The 22104-nt window shown below is 41.6% G+C and overlaps 1 protein-coding gene across 1 annotated transcript in view; it reads left to right on the forward strand.

Annotated features, from left to right (window-relative positions):
- Nucleotides 1-3650: 3650 nt before the first annotated feature.
- LOC100196267 (laminin subunit beta-1) overlaps nt 3651-22104 on the forward strand; it is a 36672-nt gene continuing 18218 nt past the window's right edge. Inside the window, exons 1-17 of the mRNA XM_045688425.1 lie at nt 3651-3794; nt 4337-4503; nt 6655-6796; nt 8895-8968; nt 10489-10677; nt 10807-10870; nt 11070-11272; nt 14572-14692; nt 14906-15094; nt 16180-16356; nt 16467-16579; nt 18130-18209; nt 18424-18559; nt 18688-18846; nt 19033-19160; nt 19641-19761; nt 19946-20147. Of these exons, the coding sequence (XP_045544381.1) occupies nt 3764-3794; nt 4337-4503; nt 6655-6796; nt 8895-8968; nt 10489-10677; nt 10807-10870; nt 11070-11272; nt 14572-14692; nt 14906-15094; nt 16180-16356; nt 16467-16579; nt 18130-18209; nt 18424-18559; nt 18688-18846; nt 19033-19160; nt 19641-19761; nt 19946-20147 (2296 nt within the window). The 5' untranslated portion in view covers nt 3651-3763. The remainder of the gene's footprint in view (nt 3795-4336; nt 4504-6654; nt 6797-8894; nt 8969-10488; nt 10678-10806; nt 10871-11069; nt 11273-14571; nt 14693-14905; nt 15095-16179; nt 16357-16466; nt 16580-18129; nt 18210-18423; nt 18560-18687; nt 18847-19032; nt 19161-19640; nt 19762-19945; nt 20148-22104) is intronic.

Genomic DNA, 22104 nt, shown 5'->3' on the forward strand with positions numbered 1-22104 from the left:
TTTGTATTTACAACCAGCAATACCAAGAAAAGCCAGTAGGTGGCAATGGTACTGTACACTGTATGGGTGCAGTTTTCGTAAATACAATGAACATGGTGTGATCTCGTCTAAAATAATCTCCATTGAGTAACATCACAAAGTTGTTCTCCGTATTGAATTGACCTTTTAATTTTACTTTTTCTGATACATTTATAAAGTCATTAAATATGTGCCACTGGCCTGAGTCTACTACAATAGCTTTACAAGAACAAAAAGCTAAAAATAAGTACAGTTCTAAAAGCAAAATAACTACTTCAATGAATAACCCAAATAAATCAACCAAAATATCCTTCAGTCTGTGTCTCAACTCTTCAAACAGCAGCTATGGACAAGTATGTCACACAAAGTATGACATTTTAAATAAAATAACATGAAATAAATAATTAGTAAGTGTACTGTCATGTACTAAAGCCTCCTGAGGACCTCTGCTGCCTCTCCACTGCTGCTACAGGGGTATTTGTTGTGAAAGAGAGGGATCTGCACTGAAAGAGAATCTATGTTTAGCTCTGGGTACTGATCTAGAGACTCATCCAACTCCCCCGTGAGAAGCGCTCTTTCCAACTTTTGCAGGACGTTTAGACTGTCCTGGTCAGAACGGTCGCCAAACTGAACCTCCACACCATCCAACACAAAAAAATTCTGCCCTATAGTGATCCACTGCTTTGCCAGCAAATCGTCTTGAGTGTGTCTCAATGGATTCAATAGAGTCAATCAATGTTGTTGCTTTCTCATACAGTGCAAGGTAGCTTTCGTCATTTCTCTTGCCCCTAAGAGATGACCGCACACACTCGACTGCAGCCTGCATACCAGAGACAGTCTGAGTTTTCTTCTGCAGTGAAATGTTTAGACATTCAAGCTCTCCAAGAACAGCAGAGGCAAGTGTGAGGCCCAACACAGTCTTGCCTTTGCTGAAGTGCTCGAATAAGCCACTGGCGGTTGAAGCTGTCTTGGATGCAGTTGTTGCCATCTCCTCTAGGCTGCTTAGTACCCGCTCATACTGCCCTAGCACAGCTCTAATAGCAGTATTCCGCACAGTCCACCTCGTTGGACATAGGGGTTTCAGGGTGGTCAGATTTGTATCTTTGGACGTGGCAATTGATTCAAACATGCTCTTAAACTTTCCTGACTGGCCATAGAGGACACCTAACTGATGGACCCAAGAAAGGGAATCCCGGATCAGTGGGGAGGCTGTGCAGCCAGCCTGTGTAATCAGATTACACAGTGTGCTCCACAATGCACATAGAGGGCTAATGGCTGCTGCCTCCTCACAATTGCCTGTGCACCTGTGTATTTTCCTGCCATGTTTAGAGTCACCATCGTAGCTCTGCCCACGTAAGCCAGACATGGGCAAATTGAGCCTCAACAACACATCAGTTGCCACTTTCGCAATGCCCTCGCCTGTTGTCTCCGACACCCTGTATAGCCCAATAAACTCCTTGTGAGGGACAAGGTCATGGTCAACATAACGCAGGCAGACACTCTCCTGTTCAGCACCAGAGACATCTTGAGTACCATCAACAATTACTGAAAATTGTACAATCGGAAGAGACCTAATCTCAGCTGCAATGCCTTGAATGACTGTATTGGCCATGATGTTCAGGATTTAATTCTGTACTCCTAACTACCGGTACCCAAAACTACACAATTAATCAAAACAGCAATACCATTGCCTTAAACAAATCTTAGTTCAGTCACCAGTTTAAGTTGAGAGTGGGGGTATCTATGGCATTTTCCAATTATGTCCCTATTTTACAAGATAACAAAAAAATTAGAACCTTTCATAATGTTGCCAAACAAAGACTCAACAAACTTACCTGAGACTCCCTGTCTCTGCCAGTCTGTCCCTGCATATCTGTCCCCAACTCTGCTGTCTGTGTGCCAACTGTTGCCTGCTCTGCCTAATGACATCAATGTGAAACATTTCTATTAGCATTTCACTTCTTTCTTATGAACATTTTATCAACTAGTCTTTGAGATATTAGGCTACTAGGGTTCTTACTTTGCGTTTTGGTGTACTGAAAAATACTCTGATGTCCGTCTTTTTTATTTTTTCTGCCATTTTTCTACCTGGCTGGCTACACACACACACAGTGTGTAGATTATTTACAGTAGGAGATGGGCTTCTATCATCTTATCTTCTATCATTCTATATGGACTTCGATCTAAAAGGTAGCTAGCAAATGTGAAACGGATTAAAATGACAAGAGTTGACAGCTGTATGAGTTCACCATTTACACAACATATGCTGCAACCTTTTGTAATTTTAATAGTTTGTTTCATATTGGCTGGCTTCCAACAATAGCTGAATTTGCAAAGCTAGTGAGCGCCAATTCCGTTTCAGTGGTGTTTGCTATAATCTTTGTTACCCGAGTTAAATAAAGTTGAAATAAAATAAATAAAAGTTCCCTTGCGACAATTTAGCTTTTGCAACGAGACCATTAAATATATTTAAGACCATTGTCTTAAAATTAGAACCTGTTCAGTTTGGATTTCAGTTTATCGCTAACCTTATCACAGGGACTTTGAAGCACTAACTTACATCATCTGCATGCTGATTTCGGAATAAATTGACGATAGCAAAGATTCCATCTTTGACGAGGCCACATAAATGTAATAGGTACTAGCTAGCTTAATAGTTAATATTTGCGCGCTACCTCTGCATATTCAGCTAGTGTGTGTGCGCGATTGACTGGCTAACCTCACGTCAGTTACGTGCATTGAGTGCCTCTCAGACAGTAGATACGACCTCTCTGTTACCTAGCAAGTTAAGGAACTGGCAGTGGATCAAACCATTGTGAGGCAAAGGGTGGGGGTGTCGCAATCTTTTGAAACTTAAAAACGCGCTATTAAGTGTCTATAATCAGCACAATTGCTTTCATTGCGTATTATTAATATTATTTAAATTACATAGTTATGTTTCAGTGATATATTGGGGGGGACAAATCATATTTTTCCCAGGATGGGGGGGTCGTGTCCCCCCCGTCCCCCCCGGGATTTCCGCCCCTGCACACACACACACACACACACACACACACACACACATACTCCCCCCCCCCCCTCCCCCCCTAAACACCCTGTGACACATAATTAAGGTTGTAGGTGATAGTTTAGTCTTTGGTAATCTGTCATTACCAACAACTGTACAGGAAAGTTTTAAGCTCTTAACCTAATTTCTCTTCAGTACAGTAAATGAGTATGGCTTCAGTACCTATATTATCCCTGCTTTACCTGAGCCTAGGGACATAATAGGACAGCTTCCTGCCTTAGTGGAGGAATGTCCTTTGTTCTAGATGGGTAGGTCTAGATGGGGGTTGGTATCTGAGAGAGAAGACATTTACAATCCTATTAGATGTGTAAGTTTGAATTTTCTCTCAATGAGAGCATAATGAGATACTGTCAACATGATCCTTCTGCTCCAAATAATCTGCCACATTTCAGATAGCCCACAGGTAATGATTTATCTATTGTGTAATTGGTCGTCAAACTATACAAGTCAGTTGATGAGCATGTGTAGCTGCTGGTTATAGGACTTCACTGGATTTATCCAATAGAGGCTTTGGGGAGGGCGAGTTACACCCTGTGCGCATGCTTGAGGAGAGGGGGACAGAAAAATTACTCCGTTTTCTCAGTGGTGATTTGAGGGGTAGCGGGACAAGAAAAGCGTGAGGAGCAAAACCCTACCATAAGGAACCGCACAGTCTCACGGAGAGGAAGCACACCAAAAATGTTGCTATTTCAAATTGCGACCCTGCTATGTAAGTTTATTATTTTTATCATTTTGAAATGTTTTCTGTAGAACGCATGTCCAACATTGAGTCAACTGAAAGTGCATAATGATACACTTTGCATGTAGTCTAATGAAGAAAATACAGTTAAGCATATTTAAATGGCTATTAGTTCTAAAAGTTTAAATAGTCAACGCTTCGTAGGCTAATTTCAGTTATCATATGTGGAATTGTTTGTATTTTTTGTTTGACTATGACACATATTGTTCTTGTTATAAACTCGGCATGAAACAATTAAAGAACTTCATGTGGCATTAATATAAATCAAAGACCCATTGAAATGGAAGGTTTATATCCTGTTTTTCAGATTGTGTTTTCGACTAAAACGTACATTTTTATGGGACAGGGAGACCAAAGCTCTGAGCACTTTTCGTTAGTATTTTATTCAAATACTTGGGCTATTTTATCTAATAGCCCTCTTGTCTTTGACATTTTTGTACAATAAAACGTCCCTCCACAACCTGTATTGAATAAATCCCATTGTTCAATATTGCCTCTTCGTGTTGCCGCAGGCGCGTGCGTCCTTGCCCAGGTACCAGAGTTCAGCGATGTGTGCACAGAGGGGAGCTGCTACCCCGCCACCGGAGACCTTCTCATCGGCAGAGCCCACCAACTCTCTGCCAACTCCACATGCGGCCTCCACCGGCCCGAGCCGTTTTGTATCGTCAGTCATTTACAGGTAAATGCTTCTGGCACAAGTGCAGAGACTATTTGGACTAGACCCCATGTGTTATTATAGGCCTATATACTTCATTATCTATCACACAAATATTGTTATGCCAAGTTGACAACAGTTCAATCAATGGTCAATAGGATTTGTTATTATTTCACTGGCACGAGCGTGTAAAAGTACTGATATTCAATATTCACGAAAAGCAAGCTCTGATTTGTTGTGCCTCTCGGCAGCATTTGGAGTCTCTCATTCATGCCTGTAGTAGCGAGGGAGATAAGCAATACATAGATATGCTCCATAATAAAGCATTCCTGGAATTGCTAACTTGAGGGTGTTTGCTCTTGGAAATGGGAAATATAGTTTTGACCTTGTGAAAATTTGTGTTGAGAATAAAATGATGCTATATTCATTGTCGTGCGTGCCTGGATTCCTTTCCCAAGTAATCTAGGCTACTACTAAACAAAGTAACAGTGTGCAAAGAGGCACAAAACAGGCTATGTGGTTAACTCAAAATTAAACATTAATTACAGTATCACATATTAAATGATAACATTGTTTCATTTCCTCAGTAAGAAAAGCTCCCCTATTTATTTTAATGGGGAATAAATGCATGCTCAAAATGAAAATTCTCTTGCCGTGGGCAATGTGGCGTTCAGATTTCATAATAACTACTGTAAGGTTTACAGTCAATCACTTGTCTGTTGGGGGTGGAATATATAAATGGGATATATTCCAAATATCCCTTGGGCTTTTATTGTCAATACAAGGACTTCCTTTCACATATTTTTTCTTAAACTCCTGCTTTCTCAATATGAGCGTAGGAGTGGGAAAGATGTTTAGGATTTGGGAAGGATTGGTTTAGGAGTTGCACGACCCTCTGAGTTGTCTAGACTGCTTCCTGGATCACACAATCATTCTAGAAGCATTATTGAGGTTCAGAACAACAATGACTTCAATGACTTGAAAGTGGCTGTGCCAGCAGCTTGGATGCATGGGGGCTCATTATATTAGCACAGACATTCCATGGTTAGAGATATCCAAACCATCAAACAACCATCACTTGAAGAGCCACCATCAAATACTTTTGCCGTGCACTTACATGAAAATAAATGGTTGCCTTGCTTGAGACATCATCCTATTTTTATCAGTATCCACCTAAATCAAATGTACTAGAAATGGCTGATTCTTGTTCTCCACCACCTTAACTGTAGAGTATTTGTGAACACTTCTATGATGTGTTGAGCATATTTTTAAAGCAGGGGTGTCAAATTCATTTCATGGAGGGCCTAGTGTCTGCAGGTTTTTCTTTTTTCCTTTCAATTAAGCCCTAGACAACCAGGTGTGGGGAGTTCCTTACTAATCAGTGACCTTAATTCATCAAGTACAAGGTAGGAGCGAAAACACACAGGCACACTCGGCCCTCCATGGAATGAGTTTTACGTGTGATTTAAAGTATGGTATGCCCTGAGCATGCAAAGAATTTAAAATGGAAATCTAATATAATTAAATGAATTACATTTATGTCACCACTGAAGGAGAGAGAAACCAGATCGTGTCAGTGAAAGGCGTGATCCAACAGGGTTACATTTCTTATCAAACACATATCTATGTGCTGGAATTCAAACGAATGTGTGTGGCAGTGGACACACTACTATGTTGCATGGTCTGGATGTATAGAAGGTTTACAATCTTGTAAAGTTGTTTTCTTGTCAAGTGGTGAAAAGACGTTGGAAGGAAATCCAGATGGTGCTGAATTTGAACCCTTGAGCATGTGTATACATACACACACACACACCCACAAGCACACATAGTGTGTTTTCTGAACATCTGGTGGCCAAATGAAACCTGCATTGTCAGCAGCCTAAGGTAAGCCTTCACTGATGAGTGAGAACAGGGCAAGACAGACTCCTCATTTTAAAGTAGTTAAGGCCCTATTTAGCTCAATCACTTATTTCAGCATTCATATCTGCTCTTGATAAAAGACATCTATATCTGCTCTTGATAAAATACCCAATTTCAATGACTTCTGTATGAATGGGCTCTTCAAAGATGTTCATTATCTGTACCCTCACCTGATTGGGAGAAATCGGCTTGGCATCCCAAGAATCCCACTGACATTTTTATCTCTCTTTCTCCAAATCTTCACGGTCTCTTCAGGAAGAGAAGAAATGCTTTGTGTGTGACTCCACCGACGTCTATGTCAAAAGCGTGGTTAACGCCACCACCGGCCACCGGGTGGAGAATGTCGTGACCACATTCGCCCCCAACCGCCTGAAAACCTGGTGGCAGTCAGAGAATGGTGAGTTCTCGTGAGGAAAAAATGGTGGATGGCTAGTAGGTAGATGAGTTCAATTAAAGGCGAATCTGTCTTCTTTTCCCCCCTCAGTATATTTTCACCCTCCAATCCCTTACCTAACCCCTTTAATCAATGTGAGGGGAGACATCAAAGAGAAAGCAGAAATGGCTGACTTAGATGATGACCAGTTTATAAACTTTGGAATGACAGGATTAACCCATGGGGAATGATTACCTAGGTGGCTGTTAGATGAGGCGGGGCTACACCCTGTGTACTGGCGGCCCGTTTGCCGAATTTGGCCCATGGGTGGTTTTATTTGGCCCCCCACGTTTTCTGAGCAAAAAACATTTATTTGTAATTTTTATTGCTGGACATAATAGACTAAAAACACTAGGAAATCAGCTCTAAATGATTTTTATTTAAGAAATCAGTTCTCAACTATTCTCACGCTTTGTATAGAGAAACATGTAATCATATACAAAAGTAAGCAAGGTTTGAAAATATGTTTTAGTTAAACATTATACTGTATCTGTTCGGGCTTCTTGAGGTCAGTTTGCTATCTACAAATTATTTGTAATTATGTTCCGATCCCCTGACCATCCATCCACTCAAGACTATGTACCAAATCTATTCGTTTTAAAATGTTGATTACTTCTCCTTGCCATTATCATTCACCTGATGAAATGACAAAACATGTGCAAAACATGTCCCTGGGTTACGGTTTGCCTGGGAGGGTGTCCCTCGGAAAGAACAAGTTGAAGTCCCCTGGTTTTGAAGCATTGTTAATGATTACTAGGAGGCCAAAAGCATTGAAATCGCCCACAACTTAAATACAAATTCAGCTATCCCAAGTGCATCTTGCGTTGAAGAGTTAACTCCCAAAAAAGTGCTGGAAGGATATAAGATTCAGAAAGTAATCTGATAGGAGTTAGGGGAGGTTTGGCGGGGATAAAGCGGTGAGAATATTTCTCCGGAAGAACAGGAAGGAGGTTAATACTCACTAGTGGAGCGGCCAACTACACAGATGGGCCTGGCAAAAGAGACAGGGAATTTTCATTCATAATCCAGACATTACTGTACTAGATCCACTCTATTACAACACTGTCCCAGTAGGCCCCAGCTTAAAGCACAACCCTACCACCTTTTCTAACTGTCTTCTCCTCAAAAGCTGTGCCAGACCATCGCCCAAGAACACACAGATCCTACTACATTTGTTTTGTTAAATTGTATTTCGTTTGTTTTGTTTTTAAAGTGACTTTGAGATTCTACTTGTAATGAAAAGCGTTATATAAAATACATGTATTATTATTAATACAATTATAATTATTATAAGCACAGGTGAGGTTCCCCCAAAACTAATGTAAAACTGACACTCAATAGTCCCATTCTACAAAATAAGATTGGGGGGGGGGGGGGCATTAGTGCTTAGTTGATGAACTCTGTGTTGTTGCTAAAGTAACGCATGAATTGTATATAGTCTAATGATGAGTTTGCATATTTTCTCCTGTTATACATTGTTGCATATTGATAAGTGGTGGCTTGTTCTTGCTCTTATTGCTAAACAATAAACATAACCAATTAATATTAGTTTCACCAAAGAAATAGAGATATTTGAAATGGTTAAGTTGTTATTTGCTGCTTAACTACCTAGCAGCTATGCGTAAAACCCATTGCCCCATTTTTTGGCAAAGAAGAATGTCAGGAATCAGAAGGGCAGCCATGAGCTTTATATCATAGAACAGAACCAACCATGAAAAGACTATGAAGGGAGATGTTAAGAGTTAATGCATGTTTTTTGGTCCAGAAGATGCACTGTGAGGAGTGGATAAGTGTCATGTATAGTTAACCATTCCAGCCTGTGTTATGCTTGGCTCAATTGGAAACCTGTATGTACACTCATGTTTTTGTTTCTGTCTCTCCTTCCGCTCTCCACCCTCCCTGACTTCATCACGTTTTTAAATTCTATCCTTCCCTTGCTGTTTGACCCTGTATTTTTTCTCTGTCCCTCCCTTTTAACATTTTTCGCCACCTCTTTTTTTCTCTTTCCCCCTGTCCTTTCCCTCCTTGTCTCTTTTCCCCCGCTTCTTCCTTCCTTCCCCAGGTCTTGAGAAAGTGACCATCCAGCTGAACTTGGAGGCAGAGTTTCATTTCACCCACCTCATCATGACCTTCAAGGTAACCAATGGGGAGGCCGGGTCAGAGGGCCCAATGTGGGGGAGCGTGGGTAGTGTGTAAGGGGATGCTGGCCGGACCGTCTACTCTGCAGATTATCACAAGGCTTAGCCTCGTGGGAGGTCTACCATACACACAAACACACACACACACACACACACACACACACACACACACACCTCAAACACACACACACACACACACACACACACACACACACACACACACACACACACACACACACACACACACACACACACACACACACACACACACACACACACACACAGCTGTGTGAGCCTGAGGAATGGAGAACAGACCGCCCACCCGTCTGGGGTTGTTCGCTCCACACAGATCTGGCCTGTATCACTTTACTCACAATTGCAGCTCGTTTATGCTGTGTAACAGGAATTTTGTAATACAGCCAATATTGAACTAAACTGTGACATCAATTTTGTGTGACAAATACAGCTGAAATAACAATTTGAGATTAATTTCAAGTTATGAATAAATGTACTGTGACAGACATACCCAATGGATAGCAGCTTATGATAGGAAGGATGTGAAGAAACATATCTTATGTCCCGACTATCCATAGATCTTTCAACATAAAGATGTTCCTGTAGTGTAACCAAATTGACATTGTAATTGTGGCATTATAGTATCTAATCTTTTTTGATCAGGTCACACCTAATATTGATACTATGCATGGCAGTCTCTCTTGGCTAAGAGTTTTAGGAAAGACTGACTGCGTCACTTCTTGTTTTTATAAGAAACATTAATGTGTTGGAAATTTACTTGCGCTATATAAGATGGAAGGGAGTTCCATGCACTCATGGCTATGTATAATACTGTATGTTTCCTTGAATTTGTTCTGGACCTGGGGACTGTGAAAAGACCCCTGGTGACATGTCTGGTGGGGTAAGTGTGTGTGTCAGTGCTGTGTGTAAGTTGACTATGCAAACAATTTGGAATTTCCAACACATTCATATTTCTTATAAAAACAAGAAGTGATGCAGTCAGTCCTTCCTCAACTCAAAATTCCTGTTATACAGCATAAATGAGCTGCAAATGTGAGTAAAGTAATACAGGCCAGACCTGGTTTCAAAAAACAAATAAAGCAAAATCTCAAGGCACAAAGGCTCTCCCCCATGTGACCTACTTGTTGTGTGTATGTACTGACCGGTATGTGGAACTGATAGATGCACACGTTTACTACATGTTCATGTTTTTAAATGTATGTCAATTGTAAAGTATTTTGTCTGTAATGTCTTGTTCGTTATATGTCAGACTCCAATAAGACTAGCTGTCGCCATTGGCGTTGGGTAATGGGGATCCTAATAAATCATAATACATTTCTCTCCTGGCTATGGTACTCACGTCATCTTTGATTACAGCAGATGATGTACGTTTAGAAAAAGTGGGCCATTTTCCAGATGTACTCATGGTCAAATTGCTGGTTGTAACCTCAGTGCATATGTATATCACCAGGATGCGTAAGTATGGTTTCTCCTCTATGACAGACCTTCCGGCCTGCTGCCATGGTGATTGAGCGGTCGGCTGACTTTGGGAAGAACTGGCAGGTGTACCGCTACTTCGCCTACGACTGTGAGTCAGCATTCCCTGCCATATCCTCGGGGCCCATGCAGAAAGTGGATGACGTCATCTGCGATTCACATTACTCCGACATCGAACCATCGACAGAGGGAGAGGTGTGTGTTTTGCATGACTGAGTAATAACTAATTACATATGACACAATATTCTGGATGTATTGAGAGAAAAGAAGCCATTTGAAAAAATTGTGTAATCCCACTGACCGTAAACCCATCTGTCTCTGTAGGTCATCTTCCGAGTTTTGGATCCAGTTTTCCGTATTGAAGATCCCTACAGCCCCAGAATCCAAAGTAAGTTCCAGCTATAATATGTGTACTTAATGATTTATGTCTGCTAATAAGTTATTATTATTATCCTTCCCATTTTTGGACAAATACCAGCTATGTGTTGCTTATTAACCAACTATACTGAAACTGCAAAATAAATGTCTACACACAATGACCTCAGGGCTACAAGCTAACGGCTAACACATGTCTCTTTCTCCTTTAGACATGTTGAAGATCACCAACCTGAGGGTGAAGTTCACCAAGCTGCACACACTGGGAGACAACCTGCTGGACTCCCGCATGGAGATCAAGGAGAAGTACTACTATGCTGTCTACGACTTGGTGGTACGGGGAAACTGCTTCTGCTACGGACACGCCTCCGAGTGCGCGCCCGTCGATGGCGCTGGGGATGTTGTTGAGGGAATGGTGAGTTCTCGATGATAAGATTATCCTAGTTTTCATCACTTACTACATAGTCCCACAAACCCGCCATCACCCAGTTGATTGCCTGTTTTGTTTTCTGTAGTACATCAGGTCTCCTTAGGTCAGTGGCGGTCGGTGCCGTTTAAGATGAGGTAGGACGCACATTTTTTTAAAGAGCATGGCTTTATTTCTGTTACAGCATATTGGATGACTATCATTCATATTCCATTCACCCAGCTCAATGTAACATCGATAGGTTTAGGCTACTACATGATTCTCAAATTTTCCCTATACAGACCATGGGGTTGCTACAACCTAGCCTATGAATGAAAGTTTACAACGTAGGTACACAGGTCGAGAGAAACATTTTGAGTAATCGAGGTGACAGACAGTGGCACATTCAATACTGCCTTGCATACACTTGCCTGCATCTAGCTCAGCTGTAACAAACTCATTCCACGGAGGGCCAAGTGTCGGAGGGTTTTTAATTTTTCCTTTCAATTAAGACCTAGACAACCAGGTGAGGGGAGTTCCCTACTAATTAGTGACCTTAATTCATCTACCAAGTACAAGGTTGGAGCGAAAACCCGCAGATACACGGCCCTCTGTGGAATGATCTGGCTGATCTTGGATGTAATCATTAGTCCAACAGTTGCAAACAAGACTTTCTATTCAGGTATGTTTATCCCTGTTTCGTTTCATTTACTTCTGTTTTAGAAACATTTTTCAACACAATCGGCAGAATGAATACACACCTGATCACATGCAAACACAGTTCACCTTCATAGCAGCCACATACAAACAGCATGATCAGTTTGGTCGTTAATTACTTCTCGCACCTTAGTGTGCTCCTCCTCTCATCCTTTCCCTTTGCTTGTGGGCTTCAGTGCACAACAAATCAGCTGTCTGTGACCATGCGAAAAAACCTTTCCAAGCTAAATCTTCATATCATAACCACTACACACAGCCAACATTGTTGTCGCCATATTAGCTAACATCAGTCAACATAGCTACTAGAACTAACGCGTTAGTAATCCCTGTCCCGTCCTGACCATAGAAAGCTTTTATTTTCTATGGTAGAGTAGGTCAGGGCGTGACAGGTTTTTTTTCTAGTTGTTATTTTCTATGTGGGGTTCTAGTTTAGTTTTTCTATGTTTAGGTGATTGGTGTGATTCCCAATTAGAGGCAGCTGGTAATCGTTGTCTCTAATTGGGGATCATACTTAAGTAGCTTGTTTTTCACTGGGGGGTTATGGGATATTGTTTATGTATAGTTGAATTATAGTCACGGTTCGTCTATTCTTTATTTGTTTTGTATTTGCTTTACGTTTCACTTTATAATAAATTATGTGGAACGCTACTCACGCTGCGCCTTGGTCCGATCATTTTCATGACGAACGTGACAGAATAAAACTGTCACGTCCTGACCATAGAAAACTTTTATTTTTGGGGGGGATATTGTTTATGTATAGTTGTATTCTGTCACGTTGGATAGCCAGCTAGCTAACATAGCATCCTTCACTATTTAAGTCGGTAGTTTATGTAGGCTAAATTGCTAGCAGCATTCGCTAGCTAAGTGAAAGTGAAAAAATACAACTAAATATAGCTCTCTCTCTCTCTCTCTCTTGCTTCTCCTTCATTTTGAAAGAAATTAATTTGTTCAAAACTGTTCAACTATTGTCTTTTTCTCTCTTTGAGTCATCTACTCACCACATTTTATGCACTGCAGTGCTAGCTAGCTGTAGCTTATGCTTTCAGTACTAGATTCATTCTCTGATCCTTTGATTGGGTGGACAACATGTCAGTTCATGCTGCAAGAGCTATGATAGGTTGGAGGACGTTCTCTGGAAATTGTCATAATTACTGTGTAAGTCTATGGAAGGGGGTGAGAACCATGAACCTCTTAGGTTTTGTATTGAAGTCAATGTATCCAGAGGAGGACGGAAACTAGCTGTCCTCTGGCTACACCATGGTGCTACCCTACAGAGTGCTGTTGAGGCTACTCTAGACCTTCATTGCAAAACAGTGTGTTTTAATAAAATCTTTGGTGACGTGAATATATTTAATATCGTTTTATCAAAAAAATTATAACTTCAAAAAATTTCACGATTCACGAAGTCTGTGCATTTACATGTGTTTGTCACTGTTTGAGAACAACTGAGTTTGTGTTGGTGAGAATGTGTTTCTCCATCTGTGTGTGCTTGGTAGACTGTGTGTGTGTATTTGTGGACAACATGTGTCTGTGTGTGTACATGTTTGTCTGTCTGTGTATGCTAGGGAGAGAAAAGGCAGTGCACTTCCTGTTTAGTCTCTGCTATGGTCTGTTTACAGTCTGTGTCTGTCTGCGGCTAGGCTACTCTACCTCTTGTTCACTGTTATTATAAAGCCTATTCCCCTAGAAATAGGAAAGTAACTCTTGGGGCAGCAGGTAGCCTAGTGGTTAGAGCGTTGGGCCAGTAACTGAAAGGTAGCTAGATCGAATCTCCGAGCTGACAAGGTAAACATCTGTCGTTCTGCCCTTGAGCAAGGCAGTTAACCCACTGTTCCTAGGCCGTCATTGTAAATAAGAATTTGTTCTTAACTGACTTGCCTAGTTAAATAAAGGTTAAATAAAATAAATGAATAAAACAAAACATAAGATTAATCAAACTATCTTATTCTTCTCAAACCCATTTTGCAGAGTGGTTGTCAAATTGATTCCCTCACATTACAATGTCTTAAAGACAAAACAAGATACAGTTACACCTTGCCTGAAGATGCCTAACATAAAAGCTACACAATCCTGTCATGAGAGTGACATAGTGCCTTTTATAACAGCTCAAGTCATAACACCAAATGTGTGGCACGTATCTGACATTTTGTTATAGGTTTTAATATTGAATTGTTAGTTTGAGTCTGTCTATCTGTTAGCAAATTGGCATTTGTCCATTCAGTTTAATGCAAAATAGATGAGAGCTAGTCAACACTGTAAACATGTCCTGCAGCCATCTGGAATAGGAATACACGGACCGCCTTTCGTCTGTAGTTTCCCTTTGCTTTTGCACTGATATCTCAAATGTAATTGACCATGATGGTCAAGGGGAGCACAGTCAAATAGCACTGAGTCCTCAGTCTCTGCACAGTAGTTGATAGGTCCCTGAACTGCACTATTAAACCGTGAATATGCCCTGTGAAATCATTTTAAGGTGGATATCAATAAATCGTTTATGTACATGCATAGCAACGAAGTAATGGCATATTCACTGCTTGTAAGTGCTTATTAATGCTAGTTTCTCACCTCTGTCTCTGTATGTTTTCCCTAAGGTCCATGGCCACTGTATGTGCAACCACAACACCATGGGGCTGAACTGTGAGAAGTGTCAGGACTTCTACCATGACCTGCCGTGGAGACCAGCCGAGGGACGCAATACCAACGCCTGTAAAAGTAATCCACCTTAAGCTAACAAACTGTCTTAATAAAGTGTTCCCAAAGGGGTATATTATAGTTTGTGTCCCCTTTCAATTGATCACTTGTGATGACAGGCTGCAGTGTCTGCTCAGACCGTTTACAACCCTCCAACTGCCTTTTTATAAACACTGTTAATCAACATGTTGTTTTTGCACCCTCCCTTCCCCCAATCTGTCTCTCTCTCTGCAGAATGTAACTGTAACCAGCACTCAGACTCGTGTCACTTCGACATGGCAGTATACGTCTCCACGGGTAACGTGAGCGGTGGTGTGTGTAATGAGTGCCAGCACAACACTATGGGACACAACTGTGAACAGTGCAAACCCTTCTACTTCCAGCACCCAGAGAGGGACATCCGTCACCCCAGTATCTGTGAACGTAGGTTGAACCTTGAACTTCAAACTCCAACCCCCTCTACTCCTCCACACCCCACCATCCAAACCCAGTCTTTCCTATCTCCATCCACCTTTCCATCCATCCTGTTATTTTCTCCCCATTACTTCTCCACCTCTTACCCTCTACTGTTTCTTCCACTCTTCCTCCCTCCATCTCTACACTTAACTCCTACTCCCCACTCTCCCTCATCTCATCCGTGACTCTGTCTGTCTCTCTTTAGAAATATATTTGTATATTTTCTCCTCCTCCCATATGGCTCTTTGATCCTGCCTCTGTGGTCTGGATCTGAGAGAGAACACCTGGGTTTTTGAAGCTTTATCAGCCAAACCAGTGGTGTCTCCTTTTAACTCCAAACCGCTGTAGGGTGGAGAGAGACCCTTCTCATGTGTCACCTCCCCCCTAGGCTTTCATGGCTCTAGGTAGAAATTGACCTCAGGCCGCAGGGGATGCTGACCTCAGATTAGCATCTGGGAGAACTTCATCCTACTCTGCTTTGATGTGTGAATGATGGGCTTATTAGGCGTTTCACACTTGTCTCACCAGTGTTTTGAGTCCTTGTGTTTGTGGTGTGTGAGAGAGAACTTCCATTCAAGTTTCAGGTTTTTTATTGTCACTTGCACAAGTACAGTGAAATGCCTTTCTTGCTTGCTCTTTCCCAACAATGCTGTAACACCCTTTGTAAGCCTTTTTTCTCCCCTTTGGTATTCAGTTTGATATTATTGTTAGCCTGCAGGTAGCTACAGTAGCTACTAAATTCTTCAAGCAGATGTAAGAACATTTTTAAGGGATTTTCAAATAACCTTCAGAGATTACAATATGTACCTTTCTTGAAGAGGATGTACTTCCCTTATGAAAGATCAAATGCCTCCCATTGATACTGAGCATGACCATTTCCTTTTGCTTGTTAAGTCTGACTTCCATTCCATGAATGTGGACTTCCCCATTTTTTCTTCGTCCTGTTAGCTAGTCACCATTACAGCTTTCTACTCCCCCAGTTCCACTCGCAATACTCAATTTTACATCATAATGCCTATCTCAATGTTCCTGATGTTTCCCCATCTCTGTAGCGTGTAACTGTGATCCGGTGGGCTCTCTGAACGGTGGGATCTGTGACAAGATGACTGATGTGTCGTCTGGACTGATCGCTGGCCAGTGTCGCTGCAAGCCCAATGTGGAGGGAGAGCAATGTGACCAGTGCAAACAGGCCCACTACGGCTTGGGAGACCACCTTCTGGGCTGCATGGGTAAAGAGACACACACACATTTACTCATGTGTTAATGGAGTCTGTAGCTTTTTCAAGCAGTAAGATGTCTCAATTTTATTTGAATACCTATAAATTGTTGTTTTTCCCAGCCTGCACCTGTAATGCCCTGGGGACAGTTCCTGGAGGGAGCCCATGTGATACAGACTCAGGAGACTGTTACTGCAAACGCCTGGTCACCGGGAGGGACTGTGACCAATGTATGGTAAGGAACCTTATTCTTCTGATTTACATACTTTGTACACAAGAGTCGCTAATCAAAGTTCACATTGCTGTCTGATGGATCAAAAGGTTAACGCTTTCACTCTGTGAGAGACAGTTGACTTATGATCTCATGGCATTTGATGTCACCAATGGCCACTATTTACACATCTGTTACACACATCTACTACATACACTGCTTCAGAAAGTTTTCACACCCCTTGACTTTTACAATTTTTTTTGTGTTACAGCCTACACACAATACCCCATAATGTCATAGTGAAGTTATGTTTTTCAACGTTATTAATATTATATTTTTTTTATATTATTTGTTTTTACAAATAAATTAAAATGAGAAATTGAAATGTCTTGAGTCAATAAGTATTCAACCCCTTTGTTAAGGCAAACCTAAATATTTCAGGAGTAAAAATTTGCTTAACAAGTCACATAATAATTTGCATGGACTCTTTGTGCAATAATAGTGTTTAACATGATTTTTGAATGACTACCTCATCTCTGTACCCCACACATACAATGATCTATAAGGTCTCTCAGTCGAGCAGTGAATTTCAAACACAGATTGCACTACAAATACCAGGGAGGTTTTCAATGACTGGCAAAGAAGGGCACTTATTGGTAGTTTGATTTTTTTTTTTTTAAAGCAGACATTGAATATCACTTTGAGCATGGTGAAGTTATTAAAACACTTTGGATGGTGTTTCAATACAGTTACTACAAAGATACAGGCGTCCTTCCTAACTCAGTTGCCGGAGAGGAAGGAAACAACTCAGAGATTTCACCATCAGGCCAATGGTGACTTTAAAACAGTTACAGAGTTGAATGGCTGTGCTAGGAGAAAACTGAGGATGGATAAACAACATTGTAGTTACTCCACAATACTAACTTAATTGACAGATTCAAATGAAGGAAGTCTTTACAGAATAAAAATATTCCAAAATATGCATCCTGTTTGCAAGAAGGCACTAAAGTTATACTGCAAAACATGTTGCAAAGCAATTCACTTTTTGTCCTGAATACAAAGTGTTATGTTTGGGGCAAATCCAAAACAACACATTACTGAATACCACTCTCCATATTTTCAAGCATAATGGTGGCTGCATTATGTCATGGGTATGCTTGTAATCGTTAAGGACTGGGGATTTTTTCAGGATAAAAAAAAGAAACAAAATGGAGCTAAGTGTACTGTAGAGTAAAACCTGGTTCTGTCTACTTGAAGAATTTAAAAAAGAATAATGGCCAAATGTTGCACAATCTAGGTGTGGAAAGCTCTTAGAGACTTACCCAGAAAGACTGCAATCGCTGCCAATGGGGCTTCTACCAAGTGGAATGGTCTTCCCTGTGGCTCAGTTGGTAGAGCATGGTGTGTGCAATGCCAGGGTTGTGGGTTCGATTCCCACGGGGGGCCAGTACAAAATAAATAAAAAATGCATGAAATGAAAATGAAATGTATGCAGTATTGTGTATAGATGGGTGTCATTAAAGGGTTGTTTTTAACGATGTGCATGTGTGTGTGTGTGTTTGTGTGTCCTACAGCCTCAGCACTGGGGGCTAAGCAATGACATGGATGGCTGCAGACCATGTGACTGTGACCTGGGTGGAGCAATCAATAACGAGTGAGCTCAAAGTTCACCTGGCTAATTCGTTAATCTAAATGCCTCACTTAAAAAATGTATAATTTCTAAACAATTCTTCATAGTTGCCTCTTTTCATACAGCCACAGAAGTCTTAAAATGAACTGTTACCTTGAATGCAACACTAAGATGAACACTTTTTAACTCTGATTAAACTCCCTGACATTCCCTCCCTGTCCTCTCTCTCTCACTCCAGTTGTTCCCAGGAGACTGGTCAGTGTGTGTGTCGAGAACACATGTTTGGCCGGCGCTGTGACCAGGTGGAGTCAGGCTTCTACTTCATCGCCCTGGACCACTACACCTACGAGGCAGAGGACGCCAAATTTGGACCTGTGAGTTACCTTTCTACCTTTGACCTTTGGCCAATGACCCTGATGTGTCTTTCTTCTTCTAAGTTCTTCTGGGATCATGGGTGCTCCCTACTAATCCTTGTGACTCTTTTCTCCCTCTCTATCTCCAGGGTGTGACAGTAGTGCAGAGACCCCACCCTCAGGACCGTAGCCCCACCTGGACAGGGATAGGTTTTGTCAATGTTCCCGAGGGGGCCTACCTGGAGTTCTCCATCGACAACATCCCCCACTCCATGGAGTACGACATCCTCATCCGCTACGAGCCTCAGGTCAGTCCCAGCACGTACTGCCTTCCCAATGGACGTAAACTCCGGGGCACATGAGTGTCAGAGGGTTTTCATTTCTTCCTTTACTTAATTGATTATGTTAGGTAACGTCGCTGCTTGTCAAAGTCCTGTCATTACCCTTTTGTTTACCTGTTTACCAATGTCTATGTACCTGTTACGTTGCCGTAGTTACCAGACCAGTGGGAGGAGGTGTTGATGACAGTGATGCGGCCCAGTGTGATTTCAGCTGACAGTCGCTGTGCCAACACCATGCCTGACGACGACAACCAGATGATATCCCTCCACCCCGGATCACGGTAAACACACACCGCCTCCTCTGTCAGTGTTGGGGAAGGAGGACTGTTGGGTAACTGGTGGGTGGGAGTGAGAGAAGGACTCTGAGTCTGTATATTAGGTATCCACTGAGTCTGTATATTAAGTATCTTCTGAGTATGTATATTAGGTAAACTCCAAAGCTGTATATTAGGTATACTTTGAGTCTGTATATTATGTATCCTCTGAATTTTATATTAGGTGGTAGATTCTTGTCTGTATATTAGGTATACTCTGAGTCTGTATATTAGGTAGACTCTGAGTCTGTATATTAGGTAGACTCTGAGTCTGTATATTAAGTAGACTCTTTAGTCTGTATATTAGGTATTCTCTGAGTCTGTGTATGCACCCTGTGTACGCCCTGAGGATTCCCCTTTGAAAACACTGATTTAGTGTGTGTGTCATAGGAGTATTTTTAAACATGTGTTTTCTGACATCCATCTCTCTCTCTCTTGTCTCTTCAGATATGCAGTGCTCCCCAGACCAGTGTGTTTTGAGGCAGGGATGAACTACACTGTTCGTCTGAGTCTGCCCCTCTACTCCGCACTCAGTGACGTCCAGTCCCCATATACACTCATCGACTCGGTTAGTTCACACACACACTGTCAAACACATAGACACAACTCTGACTTTTGGTTGAAATATATCGATGTCTATTCGAGACTTTGGCAGAAATTTCAGCTACTAGGATTTCATATTAGGATTGGGCCCTTACTGACTACATACTAAATCTCATTCCATCTCCTGTAACTTTCTTCCCCGTCTGTAGATTGTGCTGATGCCCCACTGTAAGAACCTGGAGATCTTCACTGGTTCTGAGGGCGGTGACTTGGCCACCAGCAGTGCCTGGGACACCTTCCAGCGCTACCGCTGTCTGGAGAACAGTCAGAGCGTAGTGAAGACCCCGTCCACAGACATCTGCCGCAACTTTATTTTCAGCGTATCCGCTCTGCTGCACCAGGGAGCTAAAGGTATGGCACCACACTCCAGTCATGTGTGCTTGAACATACTTGTTTGCTCATGTATGTGTTTCTCAACTAAGGGTCTAAAAGGGTTTCTTAACTAAAGGTCTAAGTAGGTTTTTTAACTAAAAGTGGAACTGACAGCGTTTTAGCAACATAAAATCATATTAAATTCTGTTCATATACACCCCTAGGAAGAATATAATGCCTTTTTTTTACATTTTATGAGAAGCGATCACTTATATAAAGTCATTTTCACATTTTCATACTTTGATAGAAGATTTGGTAATGGCGTAGGGTAAGAGATTTGTGAAAATTCTATAGCAATATACAGTGAGGGGAAAAAAGTATTTGATCCCCTGCTGATTTTGTACATTTGCCCACTGACAAAGAAATGATCAGTCTATAATTTTAATGGTAGGTTTATTTGAACAGTGAGAGACAGAATAACAACAAAAAATTGCTTCTGTGGACAGGTGTCTTTTATACAGGTAATAAACTGAGATTAGGAGCACTCCTTTTAAGATTGTGCTCCTAATCTCAGCTCGTTACCTGTATAAAAGACACCTGGGAGTCAGAAATCTTTCTGATTGAGAGGGGGTCAAATACTTATTTCCCTCATTAAAATGCAAATCAATTTATAAAATTTTTGACATGCGTTTTTCTGGATTTGTTTGTTGTTATTCTGTCTCTCACTGTTCAAATAAACCTACCATTAAAATTATAGACTGATCATTTCTTTGTCAGTGGGCAAACGTACAAAATCAGCAGGGGATCAAATACTTTTCCCCCTCACTGTAGAGTGGGAAAGCGGCCGAGCATTTGGACAATTAATAGACACTGCAGTAAATAAAACCGAATAAAAACATATCAGTCTCATCCAGGACCTGACTCCACACAGACTGGTGCGCCATAGCCAATCAGAGCAGTAGTAAGCCTACAGTGCCTTCCGAAAGTATTCAGACCCCTTGACTTTTTTCACTTTTTGTTACATTACAGCCTTATTCTAAAATTGATTAAATTGTTTTTATCACTCATCAATCTACATACAATATCCCATATTGACAAAGCAAAAACAGGTTTTTAGAAATGTTTGCTAATTTATATATATATAAAAAGTATGAAATATCACATTTACATAAGTATTCAGACCCTTTACTCAGTACTTTGTTGAAGCACCTTTGGCAGCGATTACAGCATCGAGTCTTCTTGTGTATGACACTACAAGCTTGGCACACCTGTATTTGGGGAGGTTCTCCCATTCTTCTCTGCAGATCCTCTCAAGCTCTGTCAGGTTGGATGGCCAGCGTTTCTGCACAGCTATTTTCAGGTCTCTCCAGAGATGTTAAATCGGGTTCAAGTCCAGGCTCTGGCTGGGCCACTCAAGGACTTTTGGAGACTTGTCCCAAAGCCACTCCTGTGTTGTCTTGGCTGTGTGCTTAGGGTCATTGTGAACCTTCTCCCTAGTCTGAGGCCCTGAGCACTCTGGAGCATGTTTTCATCAAGGATCTCTCTGTGCTTTGTCCATTCATCTTTGCCTCAATCCTGACTAGTTTCCCAGTCCCTGCCGCTGAAAGACATTCTGATAGCATGATGCTGCCACCACCATGCTTCACCATAGGGATGTTGCCAGGTTACTCCAGATGTGACGCTTGGCATTCAGGCCAAAGAGTTCAATCTTGGTTTCATCAGACCAGAGAATATTGTTTCTCATGGTCTGAGAGTCTTTAGGTGCCTTTTGGCAAACTCCAAGTGGGCTGCCATGTACCTATTACTGAGGAGTGGCTTCCATCTGGCCACTCTACCATAAAGGCCTGATTGGTGGAGTGCTGCAGAGATGGTTGTCCTTGGAAGGTTCTTCCATCTCCACAGAGGAACTCTATAGCTCTGTCAGAGTGACCATCGGGTTCTTGGTCACTTCCCTGACCAAAGCCCTTCTCAAGGGCTCAATTTGGCTAAATGTGGC

Source organism: Salmo salar, chromosome 10, assembly GCF_965601325.2.
Source record: "Salmo salar chromosome 10, fSalSal1, whole genome shotgun sequence".
Lineage (NCBI taxonomy): Eukaryota > Metazoa > Chordata > Actinopteri > Salmoniformes > Salmonidae > Salmo > Salmo salar.